At 52.2% G+C, this 16,098-nt stretch overlaps 2 protein-coding genes and 1 long non-coding RNA gene across 6 annotated transcripts in view; 1 reads left to right on the forward strand and 2 right to left on the reverse strand.

Annotated features, from left to right (window-relative positions):
• The first annotated feature begins 35 nt into the window (after nt 1-35).
• LOC141731899 (uncharacterized) lies at nt 36-2,085 on the forward strand. The gene is made up of 2 exons (XR_012583802.1): nt 36-160; nt 704-2,085. It is a non-coding gene; the product is annotated as an uncharacterized LOC141731899 (long non-coding RNA).
• Nucleotides 972-7,525, reverse strand: NFU1 (NFU1 iron-sulfur cluster scaffold). 2 transcript variants are annotated; one of them, XM_005496965.3, is made up of 8 exons: nt 7,415-7,525; nt 6,405-6,511; nt 6,010-6,145; nt 5,430-5,496; nt 4,865-4,979; nt 4,613-4,676; nt 2,877-3,051; nt 972-2,389 (listed from the first exon to the last, which is right to left on the reverse strand). In XM_005496965.3, the coding sequence occupies exons 1-8, from the start codon at nt 7,459-7,461 to the stop codon at nt 2,342-2,344; spliced, it is 759 nt and encodes a 252-aa protein (XP_005497022.1). In that variant the 5' UTR covers nt 7,462-7,525; the 3' UTR covers nt 972-2,341. The 2 variants fall into 2 exon arrangements, with proteins under 2 accessions (XP_005497022.1, XP_074415238.1); XM_074559137.1 differs by lacking the exon at nt 2,877-3,051.
• Nucleotides 7,526-8,300: 775 nt separating this feature from the next.
• The window catches only part of AAK1 (AP2 associated kinase 1), a 56,157-nt gene continuing 48,359 nt past the window's right edge, over nt 8,301-16,098 (reverse strand). For all 3 annotated transcript variants that reach the window (XM_074559130.1, XM_074559129.1, XM_074559128.1), the window contains one exon: nt 8,301-12,567. In XM_074559130.1, coding sequence (XP_074415231.1) covers nt 11,501-12,567 — 1,067 coding nt within the window. In that variant the 3' untranslated portion in view covers nt 8,301-11,500. The remainder of the gene's footprint in view (nt 12,568-16,098) is intronic.

The raw sequence follows: 16,098 nt of genomic DNA on the forward strand, positions 1-16,098 counted from the left end.
TGGCAGCCGCTGCCGGGGCCGCGTCCGCCGCGGGGGCCGGGCGGGCCGGGCGGGCCCCGGGGTGGAAACAGCGCCGGCACACGGGGTGGGCCCGCGCCCCGAGAGACACGGTGACCCCCAGCCCCCTGGCCGGGGGGAGAGCGCTCCCGGAGCCTTCCCGGTAATTCCCAGCCCCACACCGGGGATGCCCGTTCCCAATTCATTCCCGGTAATTCCCAGCCCCACACCGGGGATGCCCGTTCCCAATTCATTCCCGGTAATTCCCAATCCCACACCGGGGATGCCCGTTCCCAATTCATTCCCGGTAATTCCCAGCCCCACACCGGGGATGCTCGTTCCCGGATCCTTCCCTGGAATTTCCAGCCCCCAGACCAGGGTATTCCGTTCCCAGACCCTTCCCGGTGTTTCCCAGCCCCCCAGCCCGGGGTACCCCATTTTCCCAGACCCTTCCCGGTAATTGGCAGCCGTTCCCCCGGTAACTCCCACTGGCGCCAGGCAGGAGCGGCACCCACGGGTGACCCCGGGCGCTCCCGCTGCACTCGGGGTCTGGCGATCACGGGATGCAGCCGAGGCTGGGCAGGGAAGGAGCGGCCCCGCAGGCGCCCCGAGCCCGTCACACGGGCGGCATCCATCCTTCCTTCCTTCCTTCCTTCCTTCCTTCCTTCCTTCGCCAGCCCTGCTCCACAACAGCTCCCATTCACAGGCCACAGAAAGAAACCATTAAGACGAATCTGCAAAGCCAACTGGGACAGGCGTGGCTGACCAAGGCGTGACATCCGTGCAGATGGAGAGATCGGTCTGTCTGTCTGTCTGCAGCCACCCCACCAAACCCTGCTTGGAAACTTATTAAAAGCCTGAGGTTACAAAAGAGAGCAATGCCTTAAGAGAAATGCCATTCATTCTGCTTTATATTACACTAGAATTTCAATAAAGAACTATTTCCTTCAAAAGCACAGAAAACAACCCACACCATCAGGACACAGAAAATAACTGTATTTTGAGCTTGCTGCCAGAACCTGGCTGGGCACAGAGCAGAGGAGAAGGTCTCAGGAACATGAGAAGCCTGGAGCTTCAAAGCAGGACACCTTCCCTGCCCTGCAGCAGGGAATTCTGTCACCAACACCCCGAGCAGCTCACCAGAGACTCAAAGACAACATGGTCATTTCACACCGATTGCCAGAGTCAAACAACTCTGGGTGATTACTGAAAGCTGAGGAAATATTTGGCTTATTTAGCTAAAATATTTATTTTCAAATCTCTCCCAAGTAATAGGCAGTTTACAGTTACCACATGCTGATGTGGTGCTCTAGAGGAGATTCTCCAGCAGCTGAACTGATCCTGTTTAGGGATTTATCAGTGGAATAATTACCCTGGGAAGGGAGGAAAGAGGGGAACACACCAGAGGCTCTCAAGGCAATCCTAAGCCAAACGAGGAGCACAACCTCAGCTGAGGTGGCAGCACAGAGCAGGACCAGAATTCCTGTCACAGAGCCAGGCACCAGGAACAAACCATTCCCCCACACACAGAGCAAACAGAGCTCCTTGCAGAGCCCCACTGATGCGTTCCAGCGTCAGAGCAGCAAACACTGCCCTGCCGTGTGTGCAGGACGGCAGGAGCCTGCTCTGCCACGGCCAGGGCAAACAGGATGTGGCAGCAGCAGCACAAACACGGGCCCTCCTTCCCCGTGCTGGGCAATCAGCTGCTGCACGCCGGCTGAACGATTTTACTGCTAACTGAGCTCGTTAGTCTTCCTGCTGAAGCTGATAAGGATCATTCTTCTCTAACATTTGCTCTAGAAGGTATGATTTTTATAACCAACCTGTTTTGTTTCTGTTGCTATGGTTTGCACAGTGGTAACTTCACAAAGCCATGGCAGAAATGAACAGCTGATATTATAGGTTATCTTTCACACAAAAAAAATTGATAGCAATCAGCAGCTTTTTAACAAGACTTGATAAAATTAACATTCCTGAAGCTCCCATTTACAGAGTAAGGGCAGCCAGTCCTGTCAGTCCCACGCTTAATATTGCTATTGCACACAAAAGCCAAGGAACTTCTCCCTTCTCTTTCTTTCAGTACTGAACTTTCTGTGTGAAAAAACAAACAAGAAACACATTACTGTTTTCTGAGCCCACCATTTCTTTCTAGAGACATAGCAGAAGAATCTTTTTGTAATCCAGGGCATTTAATAAATTAGTGGGTGAACTGCTTGAACTGATGGTGCACGCTCACAGTAGCTACAACTGTTTTTCTGACAAGGCAGATCTGGTTGTTCCTCAGCACAAAGATGCTTTACGTACAGCAGGAGGTAAATGTTTATTTGGCCACAGGTGACGAAGCTCAAGTAGAATTTGCTTCTTTCTCCACGTCATCATCGTCGTCAACAACCTGAAATCAAACCCAGAAGTGGTTTAGATAAACAGGTTAAGCTCTCAGTCCTGCAGGATTTATTACATTAAATCCCTGCTGGGCCCAAGGAGAACAGCGGTTATTCCACACCACTGAACAGCAGGTTCAGGAGGAAGGTAAGAAAAACTGGCAACCCAAAATGCCAGGAGGAAATGAGCTTCAATTACAGGAGCTGGTCAAGCTACCACAAAGGCCACGAAACAATGGCTCCAGAGATCAGATATTTCATGAGAAACCCAAAAATGTGAATTTCAGGGGACAAAGCTCCTTGCTTTTTATCGCATCAAGTCACCAAAGCACAAAGGTATCAGCAAGTGTGTCCAGCTCTGGGCTCTCCAGCTGGCTTGGAAAACCTGCATCACACACCCCTGGTTTGCCCTAACAGGAGCTCTTTGCCCCTGCTGGAAAGGGACAAAGAGCTCATTTTTCACTGAAAATAAAACCTCAGGGATGTCTCCCAACCCACCTGCTCAACGCCTTCCACCTCAGGGATGTAGAACTGCAGCATGTTCTGTATCCCGCTCTTGAGGGTGATGATGGAGCTGGGGCAGCTGGTGCAGGAGCCCTGCAGCTTCAGCTGCACAATGCCGTCCTCAAAGCCCTTGTAAATGACATCCCCACCATCCTCCTGCACCGTGGGCCTGAGGGAACACAGCACTGCCCTTAACCTCAGAGCTGCCACAGGGATCCTGCCAGAACCCCTCAGGAAAGCAATATTTAATATTCACAGTAACTGCGGAGACAGAGGGGTTTAGTCACTATTTCTCTGCAACCAGCTGGTTCACAATTCCAACAACTCCTGCTGTGCTGGACTATCTAACACAGAAACCTTTTCTGTAGGCATTGGGATTTTAGGGTGGAGGAACAGCCTGGGGCAGAGCTCAGCCTTGCCTGGAGATTTTAGGGTGGAGGAACAGCCTGGGGCAGAGCTCAGCCTGGAGATTTTAGGGTAGAACAGCCTGGGGCAGAGCTCAGCCTGCCCTGCCTGGAGATTTTAGGGTAAAGGAACAGCCTGGGGCAGAGCTCAGCATTGCCTGGAGATTTTAGGGCAGAGGAACACCTGGAGGCAATGGCTGCCCCAGGTGCTGCCAGTAAACACCTCAGGGCGTGTCCCCCCGGGGTGCAGCACAGCTGTCACCTGCGATAAGAAGCCCTGCTTCCATAAGTAAACATGCAGTTCTCCACAATTTCTGCAGGACAGAAAACAGCCCCAGCTCTAAAAGGTTAATCCTGCCCAGGGTGAAGGAAGCAGCTCCTGATAAGCTCACCCCAGAGCCACGAGCATTTCTGCAGCCCTGCTCGCCCTCTGCCAGCCACAAATGCCCAGCATTGTAGCTCTGTCCCCATGGCAACATTTTTCCAGACCAAGTTAAAACCATCAAGTTACTCTAACAGAAGCTCTTTATACTGATTTCCAAAATAACTCTCTGAGAGCTACAGTCCTCACAGAAAAATCTGTGAACCTGACACATTTATAAACTCACCACAGCAAATTGTCTCCATTCCAGAAAGCCAAAGATCATGATGTAAAATTCCATTTTTCTTACTTGAATTAACTTTTTGACACACTACAGGACCTTTCAGATGTACATTCCCCCCATCCTGCACCTTCTGACAGCTCCTCTGCATTTAGTTTTGATCTGCTGGACAATAAATGCTCTATGTGTAGCCTGGTTGATGGATAATTTCTGAGAATATCCTGCTAGAAAGCTTCTGGTTTCAACACTTAGTGCAAATGTTTGGGAAAGATGTTCCAGCTTATTTCTACTTGCTTTGTCAGGAAAATTTACCAGCACCGTGTGTCTGCTCTGAGATAAACAATTTTTTTAAATTCTGTGATATCAGTTTATGCAGCTGCTAAAAAAAAAAAAAAAAGAAAAAAAAAAAAAAAGTAAAGTTTCTGGTTGCTGCAGTTTGTGAGCCAGGGAAGATGTCACCATCAGATATCACAGACACACAGACATCTTCCCCTACACCTCAAATGTCAAGTTGCTTTTGCTTTCAGTTTGCTGTGGAAGGCAATTAATGAGCACCAAATTACTCCTCAGGTAAACAACAGGATCCACAGCCACTCTTGAGAACTTCATTAGCCAGCACCAGCTTCTAAATTCAAGCTGTGTTAAAGCACCAATGAAATCACAGCAGAGTGCAAGGCCAAAATGCATTGAGGGCCAGGATATCTTCCTTTGGAGTACAAACTACCTGATTCTTGTATCCAGCAGCTCCTTAATCATCAGCACAACTTCATCATCTTCTTCTGAAGCAGCTTGGGAAAAGAAAAATGTGCAAGTCAGAACACTGAGAGAATTCCAGGCTGCAAATTCCTGCCTGCAGTCACTTTAACAGGTTTTAAATTTAAATTCTCCTTTCCTGAGGGAGAAGTGGAGGCTCTCCTGGATGTCACAACAGCTGAACCCAAAGGCAGACTCGGCCTCCCCTGAAGATTTGATTTACCTGTGTCTGTCCTGGGTGCCTCATCAGTAACTACAGGCAGGCCAGAGGCAAAGAAATCCATTATGGTTGCGTAAATATCTGGTTTCAGTAAGTTCCAATCCAGGTCTTCACTCTCCTGTGAGAACCAGAAAAAGAATGAAGAAGAGAACGTGCCTGCTGCTGCATTCCCAGATTCTCACACTAAAAATGCCTCCATGGACTCTCCCAGCTGATGCACACACTGGGTTTATGTTCTCTCACGTCCAGCTTTGCCACAGACGTTCAGTCAGACTCAGACTGTGACAGCCACAGAAGGCTCTCCTTGTTTGCAAGCCAAGCAAGTGCTTTTAAAGTATTAGCCAAAAAGGTGTGAAAGTCTCCAAAATATGTTATTATTTGACATATTTTTATCAACTCTTTCAGAGACTCAAGATTGTCAACTTACCAATTTATCATTCCCTGAACTTATTTTGGTTTATATTAAAGGCACTCATGGACACTCCTCTGGAGCTGCACTGTGCCTGTCTGGATCTGCTCTGTGGCCACTCCACACAGCTCAACTCAGCTGAATCCCTGCTCTGCTCACCTTGGTGATTGTGATGAAGTCTGGCCCAAAGAAAACACTTTTCACTCCTTCAATCCGGAATAACTGTCTGTTAAGGACACAAGGGGGGAAAAATGGGCAAAAATGCACTCAATCTAACTAAGTTTTAATATTAACAATATGGTTAACCCAACTATTTCACCTACAGAAAAAAAAAATTCTGGTGAACTTGGAGTAGATACAGTGTAAGGCTAGAAAAGTGGTTTTTGTAATTATAGGGGAAGAAAACATATTCTCTTGGAAGACTGGAAAACATCAAAAATGCAGTGAATGAAAGAATCAGAAATCCTACCCCAAAAGTATGTGTAATGGAAAATGAGAAAAGTGATTTCACAATACCCACTCGAAAGAATTTCTACGCGTGGAACAGGTGTACGTGCACTGAGCATTGGCATCACTAAATCAAGTGGATTTTGACAAAACTTAAACCATGGAATGAGTAAGTGCACCAAACCATCTGAAATAATTAAATATTTCTCTTCCCTCCCTCTCCTCCAGGGAGCTTCTGTTTATTCTTTGGAAATTTTTATTCTGAACCCTATTTAAAAGGGAATAATAATACCTTGCTAAAGGTGAGCAATAAGCTGCAGCTGGTGTGGAAAACTCCATAGTCCTCGACCCCAGCACTTCCCTTCCTGGAATAAACTTCAAGCTGTTTGGATTTGGTGTGTCCTGGGTTTGAATAAACATGCCTCTCACTGCAAAGACAAAAACAAATAAGAAAAGTAACATAATGAAACCTAAGGAGCTTAAATAGAAGTCAAGTCCTGATTACTCAGCAAGCCCAGGGTGATCCCAGCCCACGGGCACATCATCTCACAGGAGACAGCAGGAATAAAGGAACCTTGGCTCATCTTCTTTGCTAACGTTTATTTACTAAAAAGCAAACTTTCAGCATTACCACGGGACATAAAACCACACAATGTGCTCATCTGTTCATATTTAACTGGTATTTACCTGCACGATGCCATGCTGCAGATGGAAGAGATGGTTTCTTCTGCAGGAGTTGGTGGAAAGGCTGGCGAGTTGTCAGATTATGACCTTTTAACAGCATGTGACAGAACCTAGAGAAAAATAACTTTAGTAACAATTTCCAAATTCTACATTTCCACTGTCCCAAAGAAGCTCTGTCTCATGAAATGAACATCCCTACTGTGAGTGCAGGACACAGGAATAGAGAAAAGGTCTAAATCGCGTTATTTGCTTGCTTTTGTGGGCTTGGGAGCAGGTAGAAACCACAACAGGATGTGCAAGGAAGGTCTCCTTTAGCTAATGATGATTATATCCCATTTTACAGTGCCCAGCACTACAGGGTCCTCTAAATCCTCCTTCATTGCCTAATCTTGAGCCAGCTGTGGGGGAGAAACTTTCTCTTATTCCATAACCCTGAACATGCAGGAATGGGAAGGGTGTAAGAGCTCCTCATTGCCTTATCCTGTGCACACGTGGTGTGCAGAATCACTGCTCATTGCAGCATCCTGAGCACTTGTGAGGGGAATTACAGCCGGCTGCAGCGTCCCGGGTGTGAGGGGATTTACCCCACGGCACAGGGTGTGAGGGAATTTACCCCTCGGAGCAGGATGTGAGTGTGGAATTACCCCTCAGAGCAGGATCCTGAGCCGGGTGCGAGGGGAATTTCCCCTCACGGCTCTCCCCAGGTGTACAGGCTGAGCACCCAGGAGCTACAGAACTACCAGCTCGCGGCTGGAAAAGGCTGAGAACGAAAAACAGCCTCTCGCTGCCTGCCAGGAAGAAGCGTCACTCCCGTCCGCGGTGGAGAAAGGAAGGGGAAGAGCAAGGAGCACCCGGGGCGGCCCTGGAGGTCGCAGTGCCGCTAACCGCGACGCGGCCCCTTTTCAGTCGCGTGGGGAAGGGGCGAGAGGGGTCCCCTCCGGGAATAAACCGAGCTCCCTCCGGGAAAGAGCCGCGCCGGGGCAGCGGCAGCCGCGGGCCCCGCGGTCACCTACCGCCCGCCCAACCCCGCCGCCGCGCAGAGCCGCCGCGCCGCCGCCATCTTGGCGCTCCCCGCGGCCGCGCGGGCACCGCGGCGCCCCCTGGCGGCTGCGCCTGAGGGGGACAGCGGCCATGGCGGCGGCGAGCGTGAGGGAACGGGCTCCGACCGGGGCTGCCGGGGCTACCGGGACCACCGAGCGCCGCTCCGGCACGGCCGGGGCTGCCACGGACGCTCTGCCCGAGTGCCACACACACACAGGGCTCTTAAATCCCCCCAGGTGGGGCATGGCGACTGCAGCACTGCGCGGGGCAGCCTGTGCCAGGGTGGGCAGTCCTTTCCAGGAAGGAATTTTCCTGATTTCCAGGAAGGAATTTTGCCAGTTTCCAGAAAGGAAAATTTTAACACCAATTTTCCTGATTTCCAGGAAGGAATTTTCCCAGTTTCCAGCCTGAGCCTCTCTGGCCCAGCCTGAGCCCGTTCCCTCTCCTGTCCCCTCCTGCCAGGAGCTGTGCAGAGCCAGAACACAGCACAAAATCTCTCTCGATGGACATTTACATCAAGAGAGAAATTAAATTAACGAGTGCAGCAAAGCCCAATTAATATTTTGCACTTAAGAGAGTCTTGGCAGCTGAATGATACCGGAAAACACGTTTAACCAGCACACTGTGAGGGCTCAGGGCTCTGTCCTGCCCCGCATAGGAAGCGTTCTCTCTGGAATATAAACTGAAATATCCTCTGCTTTAAGCAGCAGGATCAGCTTGACTTCACAGCTGCCAGATTAAACATCCAAACCCAGTTCAGCACTTAGGTAGGAAGAACTCATTAAAAGCCAGATTCCCTGTGTCCAGCAGAAATATTTTCCATGGGGAGGGGAGAAGGAAGGCACAATGGAGACGGTGCTTGTCATCAGATATAGTTTTAATGAAATGTACATAAGTTTACAAGTGGAACATTTCTTCATGATTACCAGGAACAGACGATCCCAACCGGAGTGCAAAATTTGAGCCCGGGGATCTGCCAGGCATGGGGGGAACAGAGGGCACTGGGGACACGAGTGTCTCATTGTGGGTCACCGGGGACCACGGACACCCCCAGCTCCTCCTGGACGCAAAGGAGTTTTCCCAAAGCCAGACTCGGTGTTTGGGATGCTCCACCAGCTGCATCCCACACCAGAGCGAGCCCCCTGCCCTCCCAGCCCGTCCCTTTGGAGGCGAGGGATCAGGGACGCTGATCAGCCTTATCCCTCTGACTGCCAGGGGGATTTCTGGGTGTGTGTGAGGGTATTCACCCACCCACAGCAGAAACCACAGCCTGGGGTTATTTCTAGGAACGCTAATGCAGCTGATCAGGTTTCAGGAATGTGTTTCAGAACTGGAGCAGGGTTTCAGTGTCATGGTACTACTGTAAAAGTGCTTTGGGGTCTGTCAGTGTGCTCCAAGGCATTGATTTAACACTGTGAGGAAAGGAACAAAAACCCACAAAAATTCAACTCCCCAACACAAGAGTCTTTGGTGGAAGCTGAGTTAAAGTAACCGATTAGCACTTTGGAGTGATTGAGTTCAGCAATCAAGGAGATCTCACCCGGTTTTGCTGCTGTGTGCTGTGTCACACGGGGTGACAGCAGGAGAGGGGACACAGGGACAGCCCCCACAGTCCTGCAGCAGTCAGGGCAGTGAGCACAGAGCCAGCTGCTCGCTTTACTCACACAGAAACAATGATTATTCACTTTGAACAGAGACTTTAGTGCATTCGGTGGGTGAGAGCCAGGAGCCAGTCCCTCTCCCAGCAGGAATGCGGGATTGTCACAGGGGTGTGATAACCAGAGGACCCAGGGCAGTGAACACCTTTTACTACAGTGTTACATACAGAAACCAGTGGTTCTTTTCATAAAACTGATTCAAAACACCCCACTGAGTCTGTATAAGTCTCACTTCATTAAGATCACTGATTGTGTGGCAAATAATTAGCATGATTCTTCCACATTCATTAAAACAGTGAGCTTCAGATGCTATGGAAATTAAATTTCCACTTACAACTCATCACGCTGAGGCTGCAGCAGTGGTAGTGCAGGATTAGGAGGAACACAGGCTGGAAATGAGAACGGTATTAGAGTAACAGGCATTGAAACTGAGTTTTCTGGCCATAACCAGAAGCCCCATTACCTTATGAGTCACATGCAGAGATACAAACGAGCTGCCTGCACCCCCAGAAGAGATTTCAAACCGTTTAAGCCCTGGATGTGTCTGGCAGGATGGTGAGCTCTGGGGCACAGCCACAGCCTGCTCTTCGTGTAAAGTGCCTGCAGGAGCGAGGAGCTGCCAAAATGCCAGCTGGAAACGGAGCCTGCCCTGGCCCAGCCAGCCCGGTGCACCTTCCCTTTCCCAGCATGAAGGGACAGGCTGAGGCTCCCCAGCATCAGCTCGTGGCGCTGGCAGAAGCTGCACTGAATTATTCAGAGGCAATTTTTCAAGTAAAAATGAAGAGAAGGAAGGAGAAGCTCCAGCGAGCAGAGGGAACACCTTGGACCCCCGTGGCTCCCACAGCACCAAGGCCTGGCCCCCCTTCAGCAGCTCCTGAGCTCACCCCAGAGCCCAAGGGCAGCTCCTGGCTCAGTGTGCCCGTGACCCTCACACGCACTGCCCTTGAATTCACAGTTTGCTGTCACAGTCGTTCTCTGTCTCTCACTGACTCCAGCAACAACCGGCCTGGGGGAACACGTAATTAAAACTAAAACCACCTTTCGGGTGTATATTTAAACAGAAAACTAAACAACAAAACAGAGTAAAAGTGTCAGCTTTGCTGAAGAAACATGTCAAGGGAAACCCAGAAAGTTCTCTACAGTACTTCTGTTTTCAGGAGGTGGGGATGGAGGGCAGAGAGCCCCCAACCACCACTATGCACCAACACCACGACAGCCATCCAGTCCTTTGACAGCTGATCTGGTCTGACAGAAGTGGCAATGTGTGTCACAGTGAGAGTTACCATCTAAGGAAATACTGTATCTCATGGAAGGGTATAAAAACAGTTTGCCTTTCCCAACAAACGCCTCAGTTTCTGTGCCAGGCTGAGTCCATGCCTCAGTCACCACAGCCCTGCTCTTGGGAACGGGATAGAAAACAACCCTTCAGAAGGAGAGCAAATGGATTCTGTTGAGGTTCATCCTTAACCAACAGGAAGCAATAGGCAGAAGTGACTTTGAGCAGAGCTCTCTGCCAGTATAAACCAGTCTAAGGGGGCTGTGGCCTCTGCTGAGTCACACCACATGAGGTACATCAGGACAGTTATGGAGCTGTTTACATCACAAATGTCCCGTAAGGTCTACTTTTAATACTGTAAATACACATTTCTCCTTCACCATAAGCAGATTTCCAGGTCCTACACTTTGGTATAGACCAGACAGGAAATACAAGTGTAAAAGTGAAAGCTCTGCCTGACTGTTTGCACGACCCTTTGATTTTCCAGCAACAGTAAGAGCCTGATTGCTTCACTGGCTTCAGGACACCTTCCCTGCCTGGTGTTCCCATGGTGGGGGAGCAGAGCTGTGCCCTGCCCTGGCTCTGCTCCATCTGCACTGCCACACTGGCACCAGACACCCCAGCACGGCTCTGGCTCTGCGGGCACAGCGCCCACCTGCACACCCAGAGCTGGGCACCAGGAATGTCTCTGAGAGCAAAAGTCACAAAAACCCTTTCACCTGTGAAATCATGTCCTTTCCAGAGCATTAGCAAGTCCTGCTTGACTCGCTCTGTAATTAATAAACCTTTTAATTCATCTTGTAGTGCATTTCTCCACCCAGGACCAGAAAATACGGAATACTGGTAGTTTGAGAAAAGCATCTAAAAAAAAGAAATAAATGGAGGGAAGACAGTGAGAGGAGGAAGGTGAGAAGCAACTGGAAAGGATACGAGGATCCTGAGAACCAGGCATTCTGACAAACATAACTTAAATGCTTCAACTATATATCACTGCAAATAGAGTTCTGACCAAAAATAATAATTACTTTATATATATATATGTATATATTGCTATGCCATTCAGTCCAGCTAAGAGGTGGGAGGCCCTCGCGAGGCGCTCCTGAGGCAGCACAGCCCCCAGCACGTCAAGGCTTCTGCTTGGCTGCTCTGGAAGGGAAGGGCGCCGAGGCGAAGGGATCGGCGCCGGGCAGCTCCGTAGTCCTGGCAGACAGAGGGAGCAGGGGCACAGAGCCCGCGATGGCCTGCCTGTTGGTCTGAGACACCACCTTGTAGGCAGCTATGGGCTGGGCCTCCAGCCCCGGCCCGTCCTCGGGGCCGTAGTGCCGCGAGTACTTGGCCAGGGACTGCGGACGGAAGGGCTTGCTGGCCACGGGGCCCAGGGCATCGCCCTGCTCCGGCAGCGCTGCCTTGGCCGGGCTGCCCTCCTGGGCCTCGCCGGCTCTGCCGGGGCAGGGCTGCACGCTGCCGGGCTGAGCGAAGGCAGCAGGAGCCTGCGGAGCTCTCGGCGAGCCCGCGGGGCCGTGCGCTGCCGGCTCCAGGCCTGGGAACGCGGGCTGGGCTCGGCCGTCGCCCCCGGGGCTCAGGAACAGGGGCGCTGAGAACGGCTCCTTGTGGGCAGTCAGCTCTTCCACGCTCTTCTTCTTGGTGAAAGGGGCCCGCAGAAACACGTCTGCCTCCTCCGGGTGCCGCAGAGCTGCGCTGCCCTTACACACAAAAGGAGCTTTGGTAAAGACATCCACCTCATCGGGGACCTTCCTGGAGCTGCGGAAGGGAGCCGTGGCAAACACGTCGGGTTCGTTGAAAACCTCTCCGCTGAGCGACTGGAAGGCCGGGAACAGCGGCTCCCCTGCCCTGGCCTGGGGCTGGGCATCCTCTTTGGAGGCCTCGTGCCTGGGCACGGGCTGCAGGAACCCTGGGCACGGCTTGCCCGTCTCCTCCTCCTCCTCCGAGTCCATCAGCAAAGGCCTGGAGCCGCTGCAGTCCAGGATGTCTCCCTCGTGGTCTGTCCCCTCTCCCTCGCTGCTGTAGAAGGAGCTGTTGCTTGAAGGACCATCTCTGGCCAGGTACTCTGACTCTGAGTTGTGCTGTTTCACCTGCAGCATCTCGGGCTGGCCCTTGTACAAGGTGAGTCCGTCAGTGCCAGGATCTCCTTTGCAGAGCTGTGGGAACCGGCCCGGATCCCTCTGCACACCTACAAACACAAGAGAAGGGAGTTACTGAGCCAGCTCAGCAGCCACAGCAAGGCACACTGCACAGGAATGTCACACTGCTCAGATGGAAACCACCACCATGCATGGAGAATGGGCAGGAGAGGGAGGGCAAATCAATGAAAACACAATGCCAGGGAAGCGTTGGCAACACGGGTACCACTGCTGAGAGGATGGGAGATGTCTGACACACGCATGGGCACACACAGCACCATCCCACCAGGTTCCTCTCCCTCCCACCCCGACAACACCACCAGCACAGAGAGTTTCCCTTCCCAACGCTGCTGCCCGAGGGAAGCTCCAGCAGACAGACAGGTTCTGTTCTTCCATCCTGCACTGCTGCTCTCCAAGCACATCTACTGCTTGGCCTGGCCACAGATATGTGGAATTGCTTGTGGGGATGCCCCAAAACCTGCTAAATAACAGGCCCATTTCAAAGACTGAAGGTCAGCTTACAGCTTTCAGTAAATCCTAAGTAGCAGCTGTTTTAGTAGCAGCTATTCCTTTTAACCACTGCCAGACAACTGGTTTTTAACCACTCCATAGCCTGACTTCAGCTCAAGGCTCAGAGCTCCAAGACCTGGCTGGTTTCTGCATTGGCACAACCAGGCAGTGCAGGGAGAGGCTGTCCTGCCCTTCTCCAGCTCCAGGAGCCACCAGCAGGCCGGGTTTGCCTTAGGACTCACACAGACAAAACAGAAGATCTCTTACCTTCACAGAACTACGGGCAGCTTAGAAGTGTCATTGGACTCGTTAGCAAGAGCATAGGAGAAAATCACAAGAAAACCAAAACAGCAGGAATTGCAGGAAGAACAAGGAGGGTGAGGAGGCTGGGTGGTACCCAGGGTCAGCAAGGCACCAACCAACACACCCTGCAGTGCCAGAACCTCACCCAGGGAAAACTGCCCGGTTAACTGTTCATGTTTACACACCCATGACAGCCCTGGGGCACCAGAGACACACAACACCCCCTCCTCCATCACTGCTCACAAGGAAAGACACAGACCCACTCGTGAGGCATCAGAACCAGCATTTATTGGTACAGCACACGGCTAACAAAGCAGGTATGAGCACACTGGAGCAGCCACTCCCCAAAATCCCCTCTGTCTGTCTCCTGCAGCCCTGCTCTCCACACTGGTTTTCCCTCAGGGGCCACTCAGATGCCAGGAGCAGCACAGGTGCCAGGAGGCTGTGCCACCCTGGCCAGGGACACTGGGACACTCTGAGCCACAGCTGAGCCACAGCAGCACCAGCTGCCCCTGGCCCAGGGGAAAAGGCATTCAGCATGGAGAGCAGGGGCACCAAGGGCCCGCTCTGCACCACAACAGCACAGCTGCCTGCAATCTTCTGTCTAACTCGTGCCCAACAAGCCATTTGGGACAGGGTAAGAGAGGGAGGACAGCATATGAACCCATCTGCTGAGCAGCACACAGCCCTCAATGTGGGGACACAGCACAAGAAGCAGAATGCCCTGTTCTGGGAAAAACTCCTTTTTCTGATCTCTCTGCCCATTCATGTGAAAAGGGCACCAAATGCTCAGCAGCAGTTTTCTGCTGCACAACACCAGTGTAATATTTGATTCCAGGGTCAGCTATACACACTAGGGAAGATTCCAAGCTACACTCAGGCTCTTTTTCAAGAGGGAGAACCTTTAAACGCCTCTGATCACTCAGCACCCCAGGAACACACTCTGCAGGTATTCAGAGCTTTGCCCCAGGTGACAGCCCTGGCACCTGCAGTTTCCCCAGCTTCCAAGGAAAACAGTGCCCTGAAGTGGCAGAGCACTGGAATAACCAAGAGGAAGACTAGAAAAGATTTACTCCCTGTTAGCAAGAGGCAGAGCAGTCACCACAATGGTGAGGATGTCAAAAGAAAGGTCAGGGGAGACAGAGAAACTCCTGGAGTCTAAAGCTCCCCTTCCACCAGGAAACTCTCCTGATTTCATCAAGCCAGGGTCAGGCAGGACTCAACATCCAGGAACAGGCAGCTAAACACCAGCACAGTGAGCAGCATTACTAGTTTGGAACTGTAAAGGGGTCAAAGACTTATCACTCCTTCATTCCTGCACTGTGCAGGTTTTCCTTGAACTCCAATTCCTCTGTTCCAGTTTCTAGAAGCAATTCCATGATTGCTTCTGAACAAGAGTCCAGAACTACCCCCACCCAGCCCTGCCAGCAAGGAGGAACAGCACGGCCCCAGAGTCAGGGACACCTGTGGCACTGCACAACCTGCAGGATTAAGTGTTTGCTCAAAGCCATCACAGTGGGACACCTGGAGGCACATCCAGAGCCTTCAGCTCCAGAGGATGAGGAATTCAATGCTGCAGTTCTGGCATGCCAACCCACACAGCACATCCCGGCAGGGATGAACTCCTGAGCCCTGCACGCCAGGAGCAGCCTCATTCTGGAAGATGTCCCCAAAGCAGGGATGTCCCCAGAACAAGGATGTCCCCAGAGCAGGGCTGTCCCCAGAACAGGGCTGTCCCCAGGGCAGGGATGTCCCCAGAGCAGGGCTGTCCCCAGAGCAGGGATGTCCCCAGAGCAGGGCTGTCCCCAGCACAAGCCCAGCCCCAGAACAGGGATGTCCCCAGAGCAGGGCTGTCCCCAAAGCAGGGCTGTCCCCAGGGCAGGGCTGTCCCCAAAGCAGGGATGTCCCCAGAGCAGGGCTGTCCCCAGAACAAGGATGTCCCCAGAGCAGGGATGTCCCCAGAGCAGGGATGTCCCCAGAACAAGCCCAGCCCCAGAACAGGGCTGTCCCCAGAGCAGGGATGTCCCCAGAGCAGGGATGTCCCCAGCACAAGCCCATCCAGCAGCCCCTCCTGGCTCCCCAGGGCCAGCACAGTGAGTGGATTTTTAAACGAGGTGGTTTTGCACAGCTTTTAGGCCAAAGAACACCATTATGGCTCCTTTACAAGAAGCTCCCTCTAGAAATGACTTTGCTCCACACAGACTGGCTCAAGCTGCCCTGGGCTGTGAGGAGGAGGCTGGAGGAGGAGGAAGATCTCTCACCAAGCCAGGGTTCTCCCACCCAGTGTCCCAGTGGCTGCACAGCACCTGAAGCCCTGGCCAAGGAGGTCCCAGAGGGTCCTGAGAGGACCTGGACAGTCCAGAGCCAGGGAGGGGCAGCTCCTGTTCTGGGACAGATGCTCCCGACACAGTGGCTGTGTCAGAAATGGGGAGGCTGACTGAGCTCATCTGGTTAAGGACGAACAGCGGGGTTCCAAGGGCCCCTCAGAGTAACCAACACCAAATTCCAACCATTCCTTGGAACCTCTGCCACCCAGAGCCAGAGCAGAGCGGGGGGTGAAGGGGAATTGCTCCAGGTGCCGTGGCTGTGCCTGGGCCGGACAGGAGATCCCCAGAACCGTCACCGCAGCTGCAGCCCCGAGGGCAGAGCAGCACAGCCCTGCTGAGCCCAGAGCCCTCCAGAGGGGCCAGCACAGCCCCCCTGGCTCCGGCCAAGCCCCAGCACTGACCCTGCCCCCAGGGACACCAAACGTGGCCCACGGGACACAG

The sequence above is a fragment of the Zonotrichia albicollis genome, chromosome 26 (assembly GCF_047830755.1).
Source record: "Zonotrichia albicollis isolate bZonAlb1 chromosome 26, bZonAlb1.hap1, whole genome shotgun sequence".
Lineage (NCBI taxonomy): Eukaryota > Metazoa > Chordata > Aves > Passeriformes > Passerellidae > Zonotrichia > Zonotrichia albicollis.